This window comes from Myotis lucifugus, unplaced genomic scaffold, assembly GCF_000147115.1.
Source record: "Myotis lucifugus unplaced genomic scaffold, Myoluc2.0 scaffold_820, whole genome shotgun sequence".
NCBI lineage: Eukaryota > Metazoa > Chordata > Mammalia > Chiroptera > Vespertilionidae > Myotis > Myotis lucifugus.
The window spans coordinates 114,876-131,178 of NW_005871868.1; the positions used below are offsets into that span (position 1 = coordinate 114,876).

The following is a 16,303-nucleotide window of genomic DNA, read 5'->3' on the forward strand; positions in this document are numbered from 1 at the left end:
ACAATCGTTGTATTGTTGATATTTGGCTCTGTTGACTAATGAGTTTGCCGACCACTGGACTTGAGAATTGTGACTGGCTAGCCTGCAATAGGCAAGATGGCAAAATAGTTGCGGATGCCAGTCCAGAGATGGTGAGCAGTGAGTGGGGCAGTGGCGGGTCCTCAGAAGTCAGGTAGGAGGGCAGGCTGCCCTCCCAGAGGAATCTGCCACAAAGCAAGTCCAGAAGACTCCACTCTCAATGGGAAGTGGGGGACTGGTCTCCTACTGCAGAGCTGCAGTACCTCCTCCCACCCACAGGGGCCGCTGGTCCATGGCTGTAGGAAAATCTCACTCCACTGTCCCCTGCCCAGGCCAGCTGAGCCCTCAAAGAAACACACCTTCCTCCTTGAGCTTGGGGCCCCTCTCAGGCGCCCAGTGCCTTTGACTGTTGGTTCTCAGTTCTTTCAGGCGTTTGCACAGCTTTTCTTCAAAGAGGAACCTGGGCTCAAGCAACTGCCTCTCATTGAATCCCAGCCCTTATCCCTCCTTCTCATCTCTGAGAACCTGTTTTTCAGCACCAGCTCCTCCAAACAAAGGATTTGTTCAGCCATTTCCTCTACGTGAGAGCTCCATCAAGAGAACACGGACCTCAAAAACCTGAAGGCTGATCTGCTCGCCACCCCACCCCGACACGGACAGGAACCTCTCACATAACATCAGCAAAACACAAATTAAGTTCTCATGGATATGTACCTGGAAACTTAGCAGTTCAGACTCGGGCACCAGATGCACAATTGTGATCAGCAGTGTTTTTCTATGGCATTAATAATAACTTCACAAACATAATGGCTGAATTACTGCCCGTAATATGCATATACCATCATTTGGCTGGTGAATCCTCTGCTCTTGGACATCTAGGTTGCTTCTGTTGCTTGCTAATTTAAGTTATGTGATTCCTATCTCTGCATAAATCCTTGTCTATCAGCTTAGACCAGCGGTCGCCAACCTTTTGGACCTCACGGACCACCAGTGGTCCACGGACCACCGGTTGGCGACCGCTGGCTTAGACTGTGTCCTTAGGATAGAGTCCTGGAAATGGAATTACAAGGTCAGAGTCTCAAAGACTCTGAGTCTTTTCAGGACCTTCTTTCATATCGCCAAGTGGCTTTTCTGGAAGGTTGTACATACCGGCACTGCAAGATTCAACTTTAAGGCCACTGGGTTATAGGCTGAAGCTACACCAGTTAGAAGTGACTGGGGTGCAACTGAGCTTGAGGTTAGGGAACTGTACCCCCAGACAGAGGAGCTGGGTCAGGCAGAGCAAGCAAAGTCCAGGCTCACAGAGATCACCAAAGCTGGAGTATACTTTAAGACATGAATTCTTTCCCTAGCCGATTTGGCTCAGTGGATAGAGCGTCAGCCTACGGACTGAAAGGTCCCGGGTTTGATTCCAGTCAAGGACACATGCCGGGGTTGCGGGCTTGATCCCCGGTAGGGGGCATGCAGGAGGCAGCCAATCAATGATTCTCTCTCATCATTGATGTTTGTATCTCTCTCTCCCTGTACCTTCCTCTCTGAAATCAATAAAAAAAATATGTTTTAAAAAAAGAGACATGAATTCTGGAGGATATAGCCTCAGATGGAAAGAGAGGAGCCTTTTGGACCCTGGGGCTGAAAGGACAGATGGAGTCCTGAGGCCATGCTAGGTCCAAGAAAAGGCACAGCAAGTGGAGAAGGGTGTTGAGGGCCCCAGTGCTGTTGTTCGTTCCAGAATATGAAGGTTGTTTGGGTATTTGGGCATGATGTGCACTAGGGGTAAGTCTGGAGGAGGTCACTGAATTGAGTTTTAAAAAAGACATTTAAGAATGGACTAGGAGTGGTGGTTCTAAGGCAGGCGAGAAGGAAGGAGGAGTAGTTTCAGAGGATGTTCTGTTGTAAAAGGGGCATGAATATGTCAAAGGAGAGATCTAGAGCTGGCCCCTCTCACCTTGTTGGCTTCTCCTGCTTACTGAATGAGTCACTTTTGTTGGAGAATAATTTAGTATTTATTTTATTATATTTTTTTTATTGATTTCAGAGAACAAGGAAGAGGGAGAGATAGATAGAAACATCCATGATGAGAGAGAATCATTGACCAGCTGCCTCCTGCAAGTCCCCCACTGGGGATCGAGCCCACAACCCGGGCATATGCCCTTGACCGGAATCAAACCTGGGACCTTTCAGTTCGCAGGCCGACGCTCTATCCACTGAGCCAAACCGGCTAGGGCCAATTTATTTTTTTTAATCTTGCTCACTATGTCACGTCTCTTTCAATAATCACAATGGCTGCTTCTTGATAGAACATGGAATGCCTTTCTTTTGAAACTGGGTTTATTTTTTTCTGATCACACATCTAAAACCATATGCTGTGTCACGCCAGCAGCAGCCTCATGCATCCTGTGTTTACTGCCTCTCTTGATTGCATCATTTTCTCTTCAGCTTGATTTAATCTCGTGGTTGTTTTTTGTTTGTTTGTTTTAATCTCAACTTAAACTAAATTTAGTGTGGCCTCTGCATGCAGTGTTTATAAAGTCTACAATTGTGTTCACTAATGTCCTTCATATTCACTCACCACTCACTCACTGACTCACCCATAGCAACTTCCAGTCTTGCAAGCTCCAGTATTCAGTACAGTCATAGGCCGTATCAGCTTGTAGCCTACGAGCAACAGGCTGTATCATAGAACCTAGGTATGCAGTAGGCGGTACTGTCTAGGTCTGTGTATGTGCACTCTAACGTTCGCACAAGGATGACATTGCCTAAATCACCTATTTCTCAGAACACATCATTAAGAAGCACGTGACCGTAACAAGAAGGTAGTAAAGAGTTAGGGTCAAAATTCTGGAGTTGAGGACGCCCGGAGCCTGCTGTGCACTGTGCTAGGATAGCCAAATAGGTAAGAGGAAGCCATTGACTTAAGGAGCATTAACTGGCCTCTGTCACTGCCCTGGCTGCCTTCCCATCTTCTCTCCTACTGAGTCTGCCCTTGGACTCTACTCTGAACAAACCAGCTTGTGTTCTTCCACTTGGAGCCTGTGTTCCTGGGGTCCTACCCCCTGGACGGCCGTGCCAGCCCCACCCCAATTCCAGCCCCAGGAATCGTAATCAGAAAACATTATTCCGTCCTCTGAGTAATTCTTCATAACACTGATTACTCTCGATCGCTTACTGTTCAGTTCTCTTAGTTATCTCTCACAGTATGTCCTCTTTGTCCTATACAGGAATGGGACTTTGCTTTATGGCTCTGTTTACTTCTCTAGTATTATATGTCTGGTGCAGTAAATATATTTACTCTTGTTAGTTAATTCAAATATATGGTAAAACAATACAGGGATCTCTGGTACGACATAAACAGCTTTAAAATAATAGCTCAGGCCCTCGCTGGTTTGGCTCAGTGGATAGAGCGTCAGCCTATGGACTGAAGGGTCCCGCGTTTGATTCCAGTCAAGGGCACATGCCCGGGTTGTGGGCTCGATCCCTGGTTGGGGGCATGCAGGAGGCAGCTGATCACTGATTCTCTCTCGTCATTGATGTTTCCATCTCTCTCTCCTTCTCCCTTCCTCTCTGAAATCAATAAAAATATTAATAAAATAAAATAAAAACTCAGTAACATGAAATTATGCAGGAAAAGGTATGTGATGCCCTTATTTAATGTGCAAGTTTTATTGACTCCTTTTGAGTGAACAGCATGAGGAACTCAACTTTTATTACTGTAATTAAGGATGACGTCAGGAAGGGGAATGCGTGGTGACTCAGAAGGCATCTATAGCCAACCACCAGCCCCACAGCATGGATGTATCTGATTATAAGGCTGGAACAGCTTTTCACCGTGTGTGTGTGTGTGTGTGTGTGTGTGTGTATGTGTGTGTGAGAGAGAGAGAGAGAGAGAGAGAGAGAGAGAGAGAGATGATGATGATGAGCATTTTTCAGTGCTGGATCCTATGTGTGTTAAGTATAAATATTCCATATATTTTATCCAAACTCTGAGACTATTTGAGAACAAAAAGGGGACACTATTAAAAATTTGCCAAGGCAAAAAGCATAAACCAAGACTGTCCTGGGCATGAAAGCAAGCACCTTATGATTTTATTATAGACAACTTCACCCATAGGTTTAAGGAAGCAACGCAAATCATAGCCAAGGGGATTATTTGTCACTGTTTTTGAATAGCCAGCAGGAAGCTTTCCCAATAACTAAAGACATCATAGAACCATTGCATGCTGGGACTTAAAGCTTCCAAACTTTATCTCCATCATCCATAGGACTGGCCTGGAGGCCTGGCATCGGGCATTCTGAACTCACTGCCTAGTCACACAGGCAGCACTGGCTGTGGCAATCAAGTGACAATTCTGGATTTCTCAGTGCCTGTGCCATCCTGGCCTTCAAGGGAATTTCATGAACATCCAGGCTGCAGCTTCTAAGACTGTTCTCTCAGCCACATCCTTTCCCAGTTCCCTCCCAGTGACTAAGTCGATGAGGTCCAGGCTCAAAAATCTTATCTCAGTCCTTAGAACCCTCTTTTGCTGAGGATATTCTGAAGGAAAAGTTTCTCTGTCCAGGTGGTAGATGTTGCTGGTTTAAAAAAAAAATCTGCCCTAGCCGATTTGGCTCAGTGGATAGAGCATCAGCCTGTGGACTGAAGGGTCCCAGGTTCGATTCCGGTCAAGGGCATGTACCTCGGTTGTAGGCTCCTCCCCGGCCCAGGCTTCGGTCAGGGCTTGTGCAGGAGGCAACCAATCGATGTTTCTCTCACATCGATGTTTCACTCTGTCTTTCCCTCTCTCTTCTACTCTCCCTAAAAATCAATGGAAAAATATCCTCGAGTGAGGATTAACAACAACAAAAAAATCCCTCATGTTTTGGGGGGATGGGTAAATAGGAACTTTGTGTCCAATTTTGCTGTTAATCTAAAACTTTTTAACAGAAAGTCTATATGAAAACTTTAGAAAATGAGTTAGTGCCTTAGAGAAAGGGTCTTAAGTGGGCTCCTGGAATAACTAGGCAAAGACTTACTAAGAACTAAGTGTGTACCAGGCTCTGTCTGATGCACTTGAACTCATTTGCTCCTCACAGCACCCCATCATCCGAATTTTACAGAGGAACGTGGGGCACAGAGAGGTGAGCACTTGCCCCAAATCACAAGGCTGGGAAGGGCGGAGGCAGGATTCTAGCTAGCCCAACAGCAGAGGCGCCAGAGCTGGTTGCTCTCAACCATCCCTTAAGGATACAGAAAAAGCAATCACTGATTTTGCATAAAGAGAATAAACAGAGCACACCACCTGCTGCGGCCACTGCTGCCTGCTGCCTCCCCTGGGAACTCGAGGACTTTCCAAAGGGCTGGGAAATCCTGCTGAGAGGCCCCAGGAGAGTGGAGAGCCAGTTCCACTTTAGTCAATCCCCTTGTTGTCTTTATAACAGGGCACTCACATGCTTTCAGAAGAGCACTTCACAGCCTCATCCTAACTCCTAGTCATCCCAGGCCAAGCCTCACAAACTGGAAGGCAAAAACGAGTCCATTCTGTCTCTTAAATGGCCTCCCAAGGAAAAACTTTACGGAATGAAATAATACGATTCAACAGAATATGGCAAGAGCCCAAGCAGAGCGGAGGAAATAGACCCCATGGACAAATAAGAAAGCAGTTCTAAGTGCTGCAGGGGGTAATGGGTCGTTACTGAAGCCAGCGGGGGCTGCAAAGGAGAAGATGCGTGTGTCCTTTCCTTCTTCTTCCTCGGCCTGGGCTCATTCTGTGTTTCTTTTTCAGCCTCTGTGACGCTATCGTGGTTTAGAATTCCTGAACTGGGTGGACCCGTCCCTTTCTGGCAATGCTGGCCGAACCTATGTTCCTGACCTGGGGGGAAAAGGTCAGTCCGCACCCTGGTAAGTCCATCTGGGGTTTACTCCTCACAGCTGCTTTCTGTGGCTTTGAATCAAGCTGGAGAAATCTTCCCAGATCTCAGGAGCCCACTTCCATCCTTTCACGACCAAACAAGACATCTCAGTCTCCTTTTGCCAACAGAAGCAGAGGCAACCCTGTTTTGGGCCAGGCCTGTTTCCCCAGCACGTGTGCAGACATATGTGTGGCCACCAAGCAGAACTATTTAAAGACACAGAACTAGAAAACAGTGGAGCAGAACCAAGTGCGCGGTACACACACACACACACACACACACACACACATCCAACTGGCAAACAGATCTAAGGCTCTTTTCTGGAACCCCAAATTGCTTTAACACAGAGTCAGAACTAGAGGGGTCCCTCACTGAAATCCTTTGCTATGGAAGCCTGGATTTTTCCTTCCCAAGATGGAATAAATAAATGCTGAGGTGAACTTTTTTTAGGTAAACATGACAACTGGATGAAAAGTAGAGCAATGGCAAAGGATTCTCTCTCCTCTTTCATCCTGGAACACCATGGCTTGGGTTCTCTCAAAGGCAGACCTAGGGGGTCTGGGGCTAAATTCAGGCCTGAGAGACTGTTTCTGTTCAGGACTTTCACACCTTTAGAATGGGCATGGCTTCAGAAGTCCCTGGCTGATAGATTTTTATGCAGTGAGTTCTGGTCCAGGGCTGATCAGCCTTCTAAGGGTTATTGAAATCTGAGCCATGGGACACTTGGATGGGTGAACAGGATATAGAAAGCTCCATTTATCCTTGTCATAATTCTAAAATATGTTGGGGAAAAATTAACATTGCTACAAATACCACTTCCCTTCTCTGGCTAAATAGCTCCTCCCATCTTTTCCAGCCCTATTGTCCCCTGGTAGGGTGGTGCTGTCGGGAGTTGCATTTCAAGTCAGTCAAGTGTTCTATTCTTGGTAAAGCACATGCCATTGTAGAAGCTGTTTTCAGGCTCATAGAATTTTAGCACTGGGCTGAGTTCCCTAGACCTCTGGGGGTGAGTGGGTGGGGAACCAGTGTGGACCGAATGCCTGCGGAGCCAGGCATGTTACTGTTTACCTCTGCGTTATTTCATCTTATTAACTGCTATTGTCACTCCCGGTTGCCAGATGAAATCAGGGTGCGTGCACAGAGGTTCAAGTGACTAGCTCAAGGCTATGCAACAGCGGCTCAATTCTAGGTTCGACTCCAAAGCCTACGTTCTTTCTGGCAGCCTCCGACTCAGCGAGGGTCGAGGGTGGTCTTAAGGGCTGCAAGGACAGCGGGACCTACTCAGTTGCCCAGCTTCCCTAGCAGGAAGGGGCTGAGGCGGCTGCCCCCACATCCTTCCCTCTTCTTGCGGTTTGGGCACTCACTTTCCTCCCTCCTCTACCCCCTGACCGGCCCCCCCTATTCCACCCCCTGTGTCCTGGGCTACAGGTGAGTCAGTCGTTCGGCCTGGAGCCATCAGCTCCCGCAGCTGAGCTACCAGATGGTCTCCCTCCTCTCCTCCCAACCCTTGATGACACCAGACCCTTCAGAGTCCTCCCTAACCAGCTGGAGATCACAATTGCCTCCCTCTCTGCACCCGCCCCCAGCAACATCAAACGCGACCCGTGTTTTAGCCCTTCTCCCTCTTCCCGCCCCCTCCGGGCTGGCCTTACCCAATCAGGGCTTGGCCCACGGGCCAGAGACGTCAAAAGTAACCAATTGTTTGCCTTAAGGTCCCGCCTTTACGCTGAGGGGCAGCTCCGTTGACCAATGGGCTGTCTCCTGGGTGCAATGAGCGCGCGGGGCTTGTAGAGCGACGGCTGAGCCGCCCAATGAGCCGCGGGTTTCCGTGGTTAGGGGCGTGGGAGCAGCGGTCGTCAGGGGCGTGGCGGCAGTTGCTGGGGCGGGCCCGGTAGCCGCGGGAGCTGCACTGGCCAGGGGTTCCGGCTGCTGTTCCATGAGCACCGCGGAGCTGCCAGGAACCGGATTGGGGACGAGCTGGGCCGCTGTAGTCAACCACGCACAGGTAAAGCCAGGGCCGAGCCAACCCCGCTAAGCCGGGATCGCGCCCCGAATCGGTCGGGTCAAACCCCTGAAACCTCGCGGTCCTCATCGTGGCTCGGCCCATCGCACCGCTGCCTGCGCGCCCGGGATCTTCGGGGCCTGTCACCTGGCGCCACGGAGTCCCGAGGGCCGATTCGCAAAGTGGCGGGGAGGGAGGCTGCTTGGCCCGCAGCGGGTACGCGCTCCTGAAAGCCCTTTGTCCCCCCTGCCCCGGCTACCGAGGTTGGGGACATCCCGGACTGGAGCCTCCCTGCCGGCCATCGCTCCATCGGTGCGCGCTCTGGGGACCTCCGGGGAGGGTGGGTATGCCGGCTCGGGCTTGGTGACGGAGCTCCAGGATCCGCACCTGGAAGGAGAGGGCCAAGGGGCCTGATTGTTGCTCCGGGTATTCGAGGGGCCTCTGCTTTTCGGGGCTCCAGGGGTGCACCTAGGACCGCTGGGTTCAAGTTGTCGGAAGGCAGCTTTTGAGCCACTTGGAGACGCATTGATGGAGCTCGCCTCGGCTCCGAGCCCTGTCCTAGGCGCTTTGTGGGCTTTCCCACAAGGAGAGCTGTCCAGCAGGGGCAGGTGGCTGCCTGCCAGGGGAGGCCGCCAGCGCCCCGACCTTGGAAGGGTCCGGGCAGAGGTCAGGTTACAGCCACCTGTCAGGGATGCTTAGACAGGACTGCCCGGGAGGACTGCGTGACCCACCTGTAAAGCCTTTCTCCACTCACAGGCGCTCCGGGTGACTTTCACGCCAGCCTGGGAAGGGTGCTTCTGGGGCAGTTGGGAAGGGGATGTTGCATTCACCCATAATGAATTTTGTGGTCTCAGCTCTCAAGAGTGGGTGTTTAGTTAGCAAAGAGAATAGACTAGACCAAAAATACAAGGTTTATTTAGTCATGATGGGACTCCTTAATGTGAACTGTGGACTGCCTCTCTTCATCTTCCCATTCCTCTCATTCAGCGTGTCAGTTTCACCTACATTCCATTAACAGGATTTGATCCGGCTCATGAGAAGGATCTGGGGAGCCTGTAGGTTGGACAGAGTTAATGTGACCTGCGGCCAGAGCGTTTTGAGGGCCATTTTGTTAAAACCACATTAAGTAGAGTCCAAAAGAGAAACCATAGAGTATCGGTTGACTGCCCTCGGTCATATGAGATGACATAATAATCTCCTGAAGGTCAGGAGGCAGGGAACTTTGACACCACTTGCTGCCTGTTTTAGGATGAATTAACCGTTGAATAACCAGTCAGAAAGCAGATCACTCGATACAGCTTGGACTTGTGGCATTTTTTTTATTTTTTATTTTTTGTTAATCCTCACCCTAGGATATTTTTCATTGTTGTTTAGAGAGAGCGGAAGAGAGAGGGAGAGATAGAAACATCTATGTGAGAGAGACACATCAATTGGTTGCCTCCTGCACGCACCCCGACCAGGGCTGGGGCACCTGCAACCAAGGCATGTGCCCTTGACCGGAATCGAACCCGGGACCCTTCAATCTGTGGGCCGACGCTCTATCCACTGAGCCAAACCGGCTAGGGTTGGACTTGTGGCATTTTAGAGCTGAAAACAGCTTAGATAGAGCTCATCTAATCTTTCTCCTCAATGCACAGATGAGGAAGCTAAGGCCTGGGGCGGTCGCTGGTCATCCCAGAGCCATGGGTAAAGGGTGCTCTGTTGACTTTGGATCCGTCAAGTTCATGACTTCTGTTTCACTCCCAGCCTATTTATCTCACTCTTGTTGTTTAAATGCTAGGGGAGTCCAGAGAGGTTAGGACCACAGATTTTGGTGTCATAGTGCCTGGACTTGAATCCTAGCCTTGCTTCTTTCCAGCCGTAACTTTGGGCAAGTTACCTAACCTCTCCAGGCCTCTGTTTGCTCATCTATAAAACAGGAATAACAATGGTACTTAAATTAAAAGGGTTTTTTGAGTGGTACATGAGTTACTATATCTGAAGCACTTAGTATAGTGCCTGGCACATAATAACCATTCTAGATTTGCTGAATACAATGTTCTGTTGCCCTTTCATACAGTTTTCTTCGTGTCTGCACCCATTATTTTCAGCCAGGAGTTTATTTCTCCCCCTGCCTTCTCCCCTGCAGTTCATTAAACATATTCCAGGTTTTATTGTAGCATCTGTGAGGTTTTCCAAGTCACACTGCATTTTGCTTATTTGTCTGTCTTTTATGAAATTAGGGCATTCATTTTTCTCTGTTAGTTTTTTTCCTTGTAATTTACACTCCTTTTTTAGACTCCAAATCTGTTTTATTCTTTTTAAAAAGGAGGGGAAATCCCTCCAAGGGCTGGTCTCCGATGATAGCAATTTCCACGCATTCTTCCAAATATCTCTTCCCTCTCCTTGGCCCTTCCTCCCAGTCGTCAGTGTGATGCAGCTCGATTATAAATGGATGAACATTTTTAGATTAAGATTTCATGAGCCACTGTATTAAGTGCTTTTCGGAAGTTCAGGGATCGTGTGTCAGATGCATTTAAACCAGTTACTTAGTCATTCGAGCAGCGGCGGCGCCTGCCTTGCCGGGCAGACACACAAGTGTGTGACTGGTCTGTACCGCTAAGCTAGCTTGTTCACTGGTTTTTCTGTGTTTCTCCTGTTCTTTCCTTCAGCTTGAAATAAACCAGATGGCAAGTACCATGGAACAACAATCTTTTCCTCTCGTTTTAGTTGGGGAAGTTGCCTCTCTTTCCTTTTTAGTCTCACCTTCATTTCCTGTATCACCTTTGCAGTTTTGATAGATACCTACTCTGTTTGCCAGCTAATTAAAAAAAAATAGATTTTTATAGATTTCAGAGAGGAAGGGAGAGAGAGAGAGAGATAGGAACGTCAATGATGAGAGAGAATCATTGATTGGGTGCCTCCTGCACAACCCCTCCCCCCCCTACACACACACTGGGGATCCAGCCTGAAACCCGGGCAGGATTCGAACCCGGGACTCTTCAGTTTGCAGGCTGACACTGTTCACTGAGCCAAACCAGCCGGGGCATGTTTGCCAGCTAATTTAATTCCTTTTTATTTAAGAGATGCCTGTCACCTTTATTTCTTGCAGGAATCTGGTCACCTTTGGTTTTCCCTTCTCTGTGTTTACGAGTGTTCTAGAATAAACCAAAAATGATCACTGTTCATTAGTTGGCACCTTCTTCAGAGTTGATTCTGAGATTTGTTTTTTCGTTTGGGACATTCCAGAGCTCGGCCATCTTAGAATAATTGCTTTAGTTCCATTGTTTGTGTGTTAATAATGGACCCCTTTCTCTCTCTCTGGCTCTCTTTTCTCATAAGGTCCTGGTGAAAGGGCTTCTCATTTACTGTTATTCTTTTGTTTGTTTGTTAGTTGTTTTGTTTTTTTGTTAATCCTCACTCAAGGATGAACAAAATCCTTTTGTATGTTCCCATTGATTTTTAGAAAGAGTGGAAGGGAGAGGGAGAAACATTGATGTGAGAGAGACACATCGATTGGTTGCGTCCTGCACATACCCCAACCAGGGCGGGAAACCTGGAACCAAGGTACATGCCCTTGACCGGAATTGAACCCAGGACCCTTCAGTCCACGGGCCGACACTATCCACTAAACCAAACCAGCTGTAGTTATTCTTTCATTCTTTACTTAGGCCTTCCTCCTGGTAATCTCTGACAGGGCCCAAAGGAGTATAGGGGTTCCCCACCACCCTTGTCCAGAGCACATAACATTTCTTTGGTCCCATGGAAGACAGGGTCAGAGCCTGTCTTATTTTCTGCCTAAAACCTGGCTTTTTGAAAAGCCATAGCAAAGAGAGAGACTTCAAACAGTAATGATACACCATGTGGCAGAACTCTGCTCTGACCTACTACTTGCAACATTCCGGTCTTATCGCTGTGCGGGATCACTTTCATATCTGCACGTTTATTTTTGTTGTCCTGGTTCCAGGGCATCGTGTTTCTATATTAAACGTTTTCTGTTTATGAAATGCCTGGTGTGGACGGGCGGCCAGACCTGCTGTTGCCTTTGAAGCTTGGGCCCTGGACCCAGTTGGATGACGCAGTTACACAGGACCCATTCTCCGATCTTTTTTTAAATAATATATTTTTATTGGTTTTAGAGAGGAAGGGAGAGAGAGAGAGAAACATCAATGACAAGAGAGAATCATGGATCGGCTGCCTTCTGCTCGCCCCACACTGGGGATCGAGCCCGCAACCCGGGCATATGCCCTTGACCAGAATCGAACCCGGGACCCTTCAGTCCGCAGGCCAACGCTCTATCCACTGAGCCAAACCAGCCAGGGCATCTGCCAACTAGTTTTGTTCCTGAGAGGCACCAGCGTTACTGATTTTTTTTCACCCTTCAGAGGTGTTCCAGGCACAGCCAGGATGTTTTATACATCTGCTAGCAGATTCATGATGAATGCCCCTTCCCTTTTATACAGATGGTAGCGTGCTATGGGGAACCCTGCTTCTTGTCACTTAATATGCCTGGACAGTATGCAAAGAGCTTCTGCGTCACCTTTATGAAGGCTGTCTGTTTTAAATATCCGTTTTTTGTTTCTAATGATGCTAAGAACCAGTCTTATTTGGGCAGCAGCTTTGCATGGAGATATCGTATAGCATTTTATGGAGATTGGGAGGCAAATACTTTTCTTCTCTACGTTCTGCAGCTCTGAGCCTGGGAAGGGGCCAGGGGAGGTGGAGGGCTTAGTGGGAAACGTTGGAGATTGAGGGCCCTGGGCCCTTCCGCTTGCCTTCTGTGCTGGAATCACCAGGGAAAGCTTGCTGCGCCTTCCCTGGCCTTTACAGAAGGCTCCGATCTTCCTGCAAACATGTCAGCACCTCTCTCTGTCTCCTCCTGTGTCCTGCACCCAGGCTGGCTCCGGGGGCCCTTGTCCTCAGGAGAAGAGAGTTTCAGTTCTTCATATTTGAATTTCTCGTGACTGCACTTAGGGTTTACATGACCATACTGATGTCAACATGGTCTTTTTTTACATTTTTATTATTATTGATTTCAAAGAGGGAGAGGCAGAGAGAGATAAACACATCAATGATGAGAGAGAATCATTGATTGGCCGCCTCCTGCATGCGCCCCCCCACTGGGGATCGAGCCCACAACCCGGGCACGGGCCCTTGACCGGAATCGAACCTGGGACCCTTCAGTCCGCAGGCTGATGCTCTGTCCACTGAGCCACACCAGCCAGGGCCCAGCATGGTCGTCATGGTTTCTGTGGCTCCCAGAATCTTGCCTCTGTTGTGTTTCTCTCGTTCCTTTAATGTGCCTTAATCTGCTTTTCTTTACCTCTGAGTCTAATTGAGTCACCTTGAAATCGAATTGAATCTTCAAGATATTAGTCGGCCAATCTAATCTAGGGTCGTGACTTTCTGGTCTTTGCTCATTGCTGGGTGTGCACAGTCAGTTGTACCACAGATACCGTGTTATGTAATATGAGAAGAGGGACACTCTGTCCAGGCTCTCTGGGGTATAAAAGAGAGAGAAGCTTATAAAAATTTCCCCATTTCTTTTCAGTTCCTCTAACATATACTCCTCTATGTGCTGGTTACTTAGTCATGTCAGGGAGAACAGTAAATAACAAGCAGGAAGTCCAATGTAGACTTGCCAAATTTTAATTTTTTCAAATAAGGAAGAAAATAATCCTTTCTCCCATTGTTACCATCATTTGAGAAAATATATTTTAACACCCGAAATGAGGGAAGGTCACTGTGCCAGAATAGAGAGCAACCTTCTAAACAGAACGCATTTCGATTGAGTCAATGGGACTGAAGTGGTCGGGATCCACGCAGATCTCTGCAGGCAGGGCCTTTAAGACAAACAGGTGCCTCACTTCTCTGTCTTTCTAGAGCAGCGGTTCTCAACCTTCTGGCCCTTTAAATACAGTTCCTCATGTTGTGACCCAACCATAACGTTATTTTCGTTGCTACTTCATAACTGTAATGTTGCTACTGTGATGAATCGTCATGTCAATATCTGATATGCAGGATGGTCTTAGGTGACCCCTGTGAAAGGGTCGTTCGACTGCCAAAGGGGTTGCAACCCACAGGTTGAGAACCGCTGTCCTAGAGCCTTACCCAGGGCCTGGCACAGAGAGGGTTCTGGGGCCCCAATTTCCTCTTTTGCATGAATAATAACTCACAGAATTGCAGTGAGGAGTAAATGAGGTAGTGTCTGAGGATGTTCTTTGTAAACAGTAAATTCTGTAATTGGTCTCAACTGTCAACACCAGTGCATGTTGTGACACGTTTGAGGATAACTGAGGTCATATCTTAAAATCACAAGCATGTGATAAATGTGGAGATATACAAATAAGAATGTTTATCATCGTCTAGTTCTGCTCTGTCATTTTAAAAGATAGAGTGACTTGTGCCCTGCCGGTGTGGCTCAGTGGTTGAGCGTCGACCTATGAACCAGGCGGTCACGGTTAGATTCATGGTCCCGGCACATGCCTGGGTTGGGGGCTTGATCCCCGGTGGGGGACATACAGGGGGCGGCCCGTCGGTGATTCTTTCTCATCATTGATGTTTCTATCTCTCTCTCCCTTCCTCTCTCTGAAATCAATACAAATATATATATTTTTAAAAAGATATAGTGACCTACTAACATCAGCCAGAGAATCCTCATGTGTGGTTCACAGACTTAATATTCTCTCTGGGTGCCGATAGGGAAGCTCATGGTCTGGAATGAGACGGGGGTGCATGTGCTCACAGGCAGGGCAGGCTGGACTGAGCGGGCTTGAAGACCCAGACTTTGGCTGTAGACCCAGTCCTCTGGCCTTGTTGGATAAAGCAGACCCCACCTTTGCCTTCTCTGGCGAGCACACCACTGCCTAGTTAGCATTGTGTCTGTGTGTTTAATTTTTATCATAATAGCAGGACACTTACTATTCCCATGTAACAGGTGAGGGAACTGAGGTGCAAAGAGGTTAAACTTGCCCCAAGTCCTACAACCAGTAAATGGTTGAGTCGGGCTTCGGGCCAGACCTGACCTTTTCCCAAGCCTGGGAATTTATCCACCCTGTTGTGAGCGGCCTCGAGACCCCAGCAGCAGAAATCTTTGTAACGCCAATTGCCCTGCCCTATTTCCACAGACCTGTTTCAGATACCGCAGATATTTGAGAAAGAATTTATCTGTTTTCCTTGGATGTTGAAAAGGATTCCTATTTTTTTAAAAAATATATTTTTATTGATTTTTTTACAGAGAGGAAAGGAGAGGGATAGAGAGTTAGAAACATCGATGAGAGAGAAACATCGATCAGCTGCCTCCTGCACACCCCCTACTGGGGATGTGCCTGCAACCAAGGTACGTGCCCTTGGCCGGAATCGAACCTGGGACCCTTCAGTCTGCAAGCCGACGCTCTAGCCAAACCAGTTAGGGCAAGGATTCCTATTTTATAGTGATACGTACATCTCAGTCTAGGTTAACCTAGGATTAGTTCTAACCAAATTTATATTTTCCGGCCCGGCTGGCGTGGCTCAGTGGTTGAGCATTGACCTATGAACCAGCAGGTCAAGGTTCGATTCCCAATCAGGGCACATGCCCAGGTTGCGGGCTCGATTCCCAGTGTGGGGTGTGCAGGAGGCAGCCGCTCAATGATTCTGTCTCATCATTGATGTTTCTATATCTCTTTCGCTCTCTCCCTTCCTCTCTGAAATCAATAAAAAATATATTTAAAATTTTTTTATATTTTCTGGATCTTATAAGTTCATGTCGGATGGAAAATACCATGGACAGTTTTGTTGCATTGGATGTGTTGGAGTGAGTAGCAGAAAGCACGAGTCATCCAGTGGTATTTCCAGGTTTATCTGAACGCCAACCATCAATGGGTGAATCCCGTCTCCCTTCTCTTTGGGGACCTTTCCTTCTGGCGCCTCAAACAAACCATTTCTATCTTGACCATGGTTCCATGTTTTTGCTCTGAATTCTCTTTATTCGTGAACAGTTTCTGAAGTAGATTGATAATTCTTTGAACCTAGTAAGAGGTGCTTTGGACAAACAGAGAAAAGGGGAAAAGAAATACTGCATTGGACCTTAGTTTCTACAAGTGATAGAAAATGGAAAGCTTTCATTTTGATGGATAGTGTTTGCCTGAACTTTGAGTTGTTCTTTAAACTATCCAAAAGCCGCTGACAGCCCAGGTCACGCTGAGCTTTCTCTCCATCTGAGCATGGCAGTTACTCATGAAGGCCTGCACCTCTCAGCTCAGCCCAGTGCAATAATCTCAGAAAAAAATTTTGCTCAAGAGACCAGAGTAATGATACGTTAGGCCTTTCCCACAGACTCAATAAATATTTACAGAGTGCCCACTGCGTGCTCAAGGCCATATATTTAAACTTGTGTAGAATTTACACATAGGCCCTAACTGTTTTGGCTCAGTG

The 16,303-nt window shown here is 47.8% G+C and overlaps 1 protein-coding gene across 1 annotated transcript in view; it reads left to right on the forward strand.

Annotated features, from left to right (window-relative positions):
* The first annotated feature begins 7,790 nt into the window (after positions 1-7,790).
* Positions 7,791-16,303, forward strand: part of ABHD2 (abhydrolase domain containing 2) — a 68,915-nt gene continuing 60,402 nt past the window's right edge. Inside the window, 1 exon segment of the mRNA XM_023747249.1 lies at positions 7,791-7,912. Within this exon segment, the coding sequence (XP_023603017.1) occupies positions 7,844-7,912 (69 nt within the window). The 5' untranslated portion in view covers positions 7,791-7,843.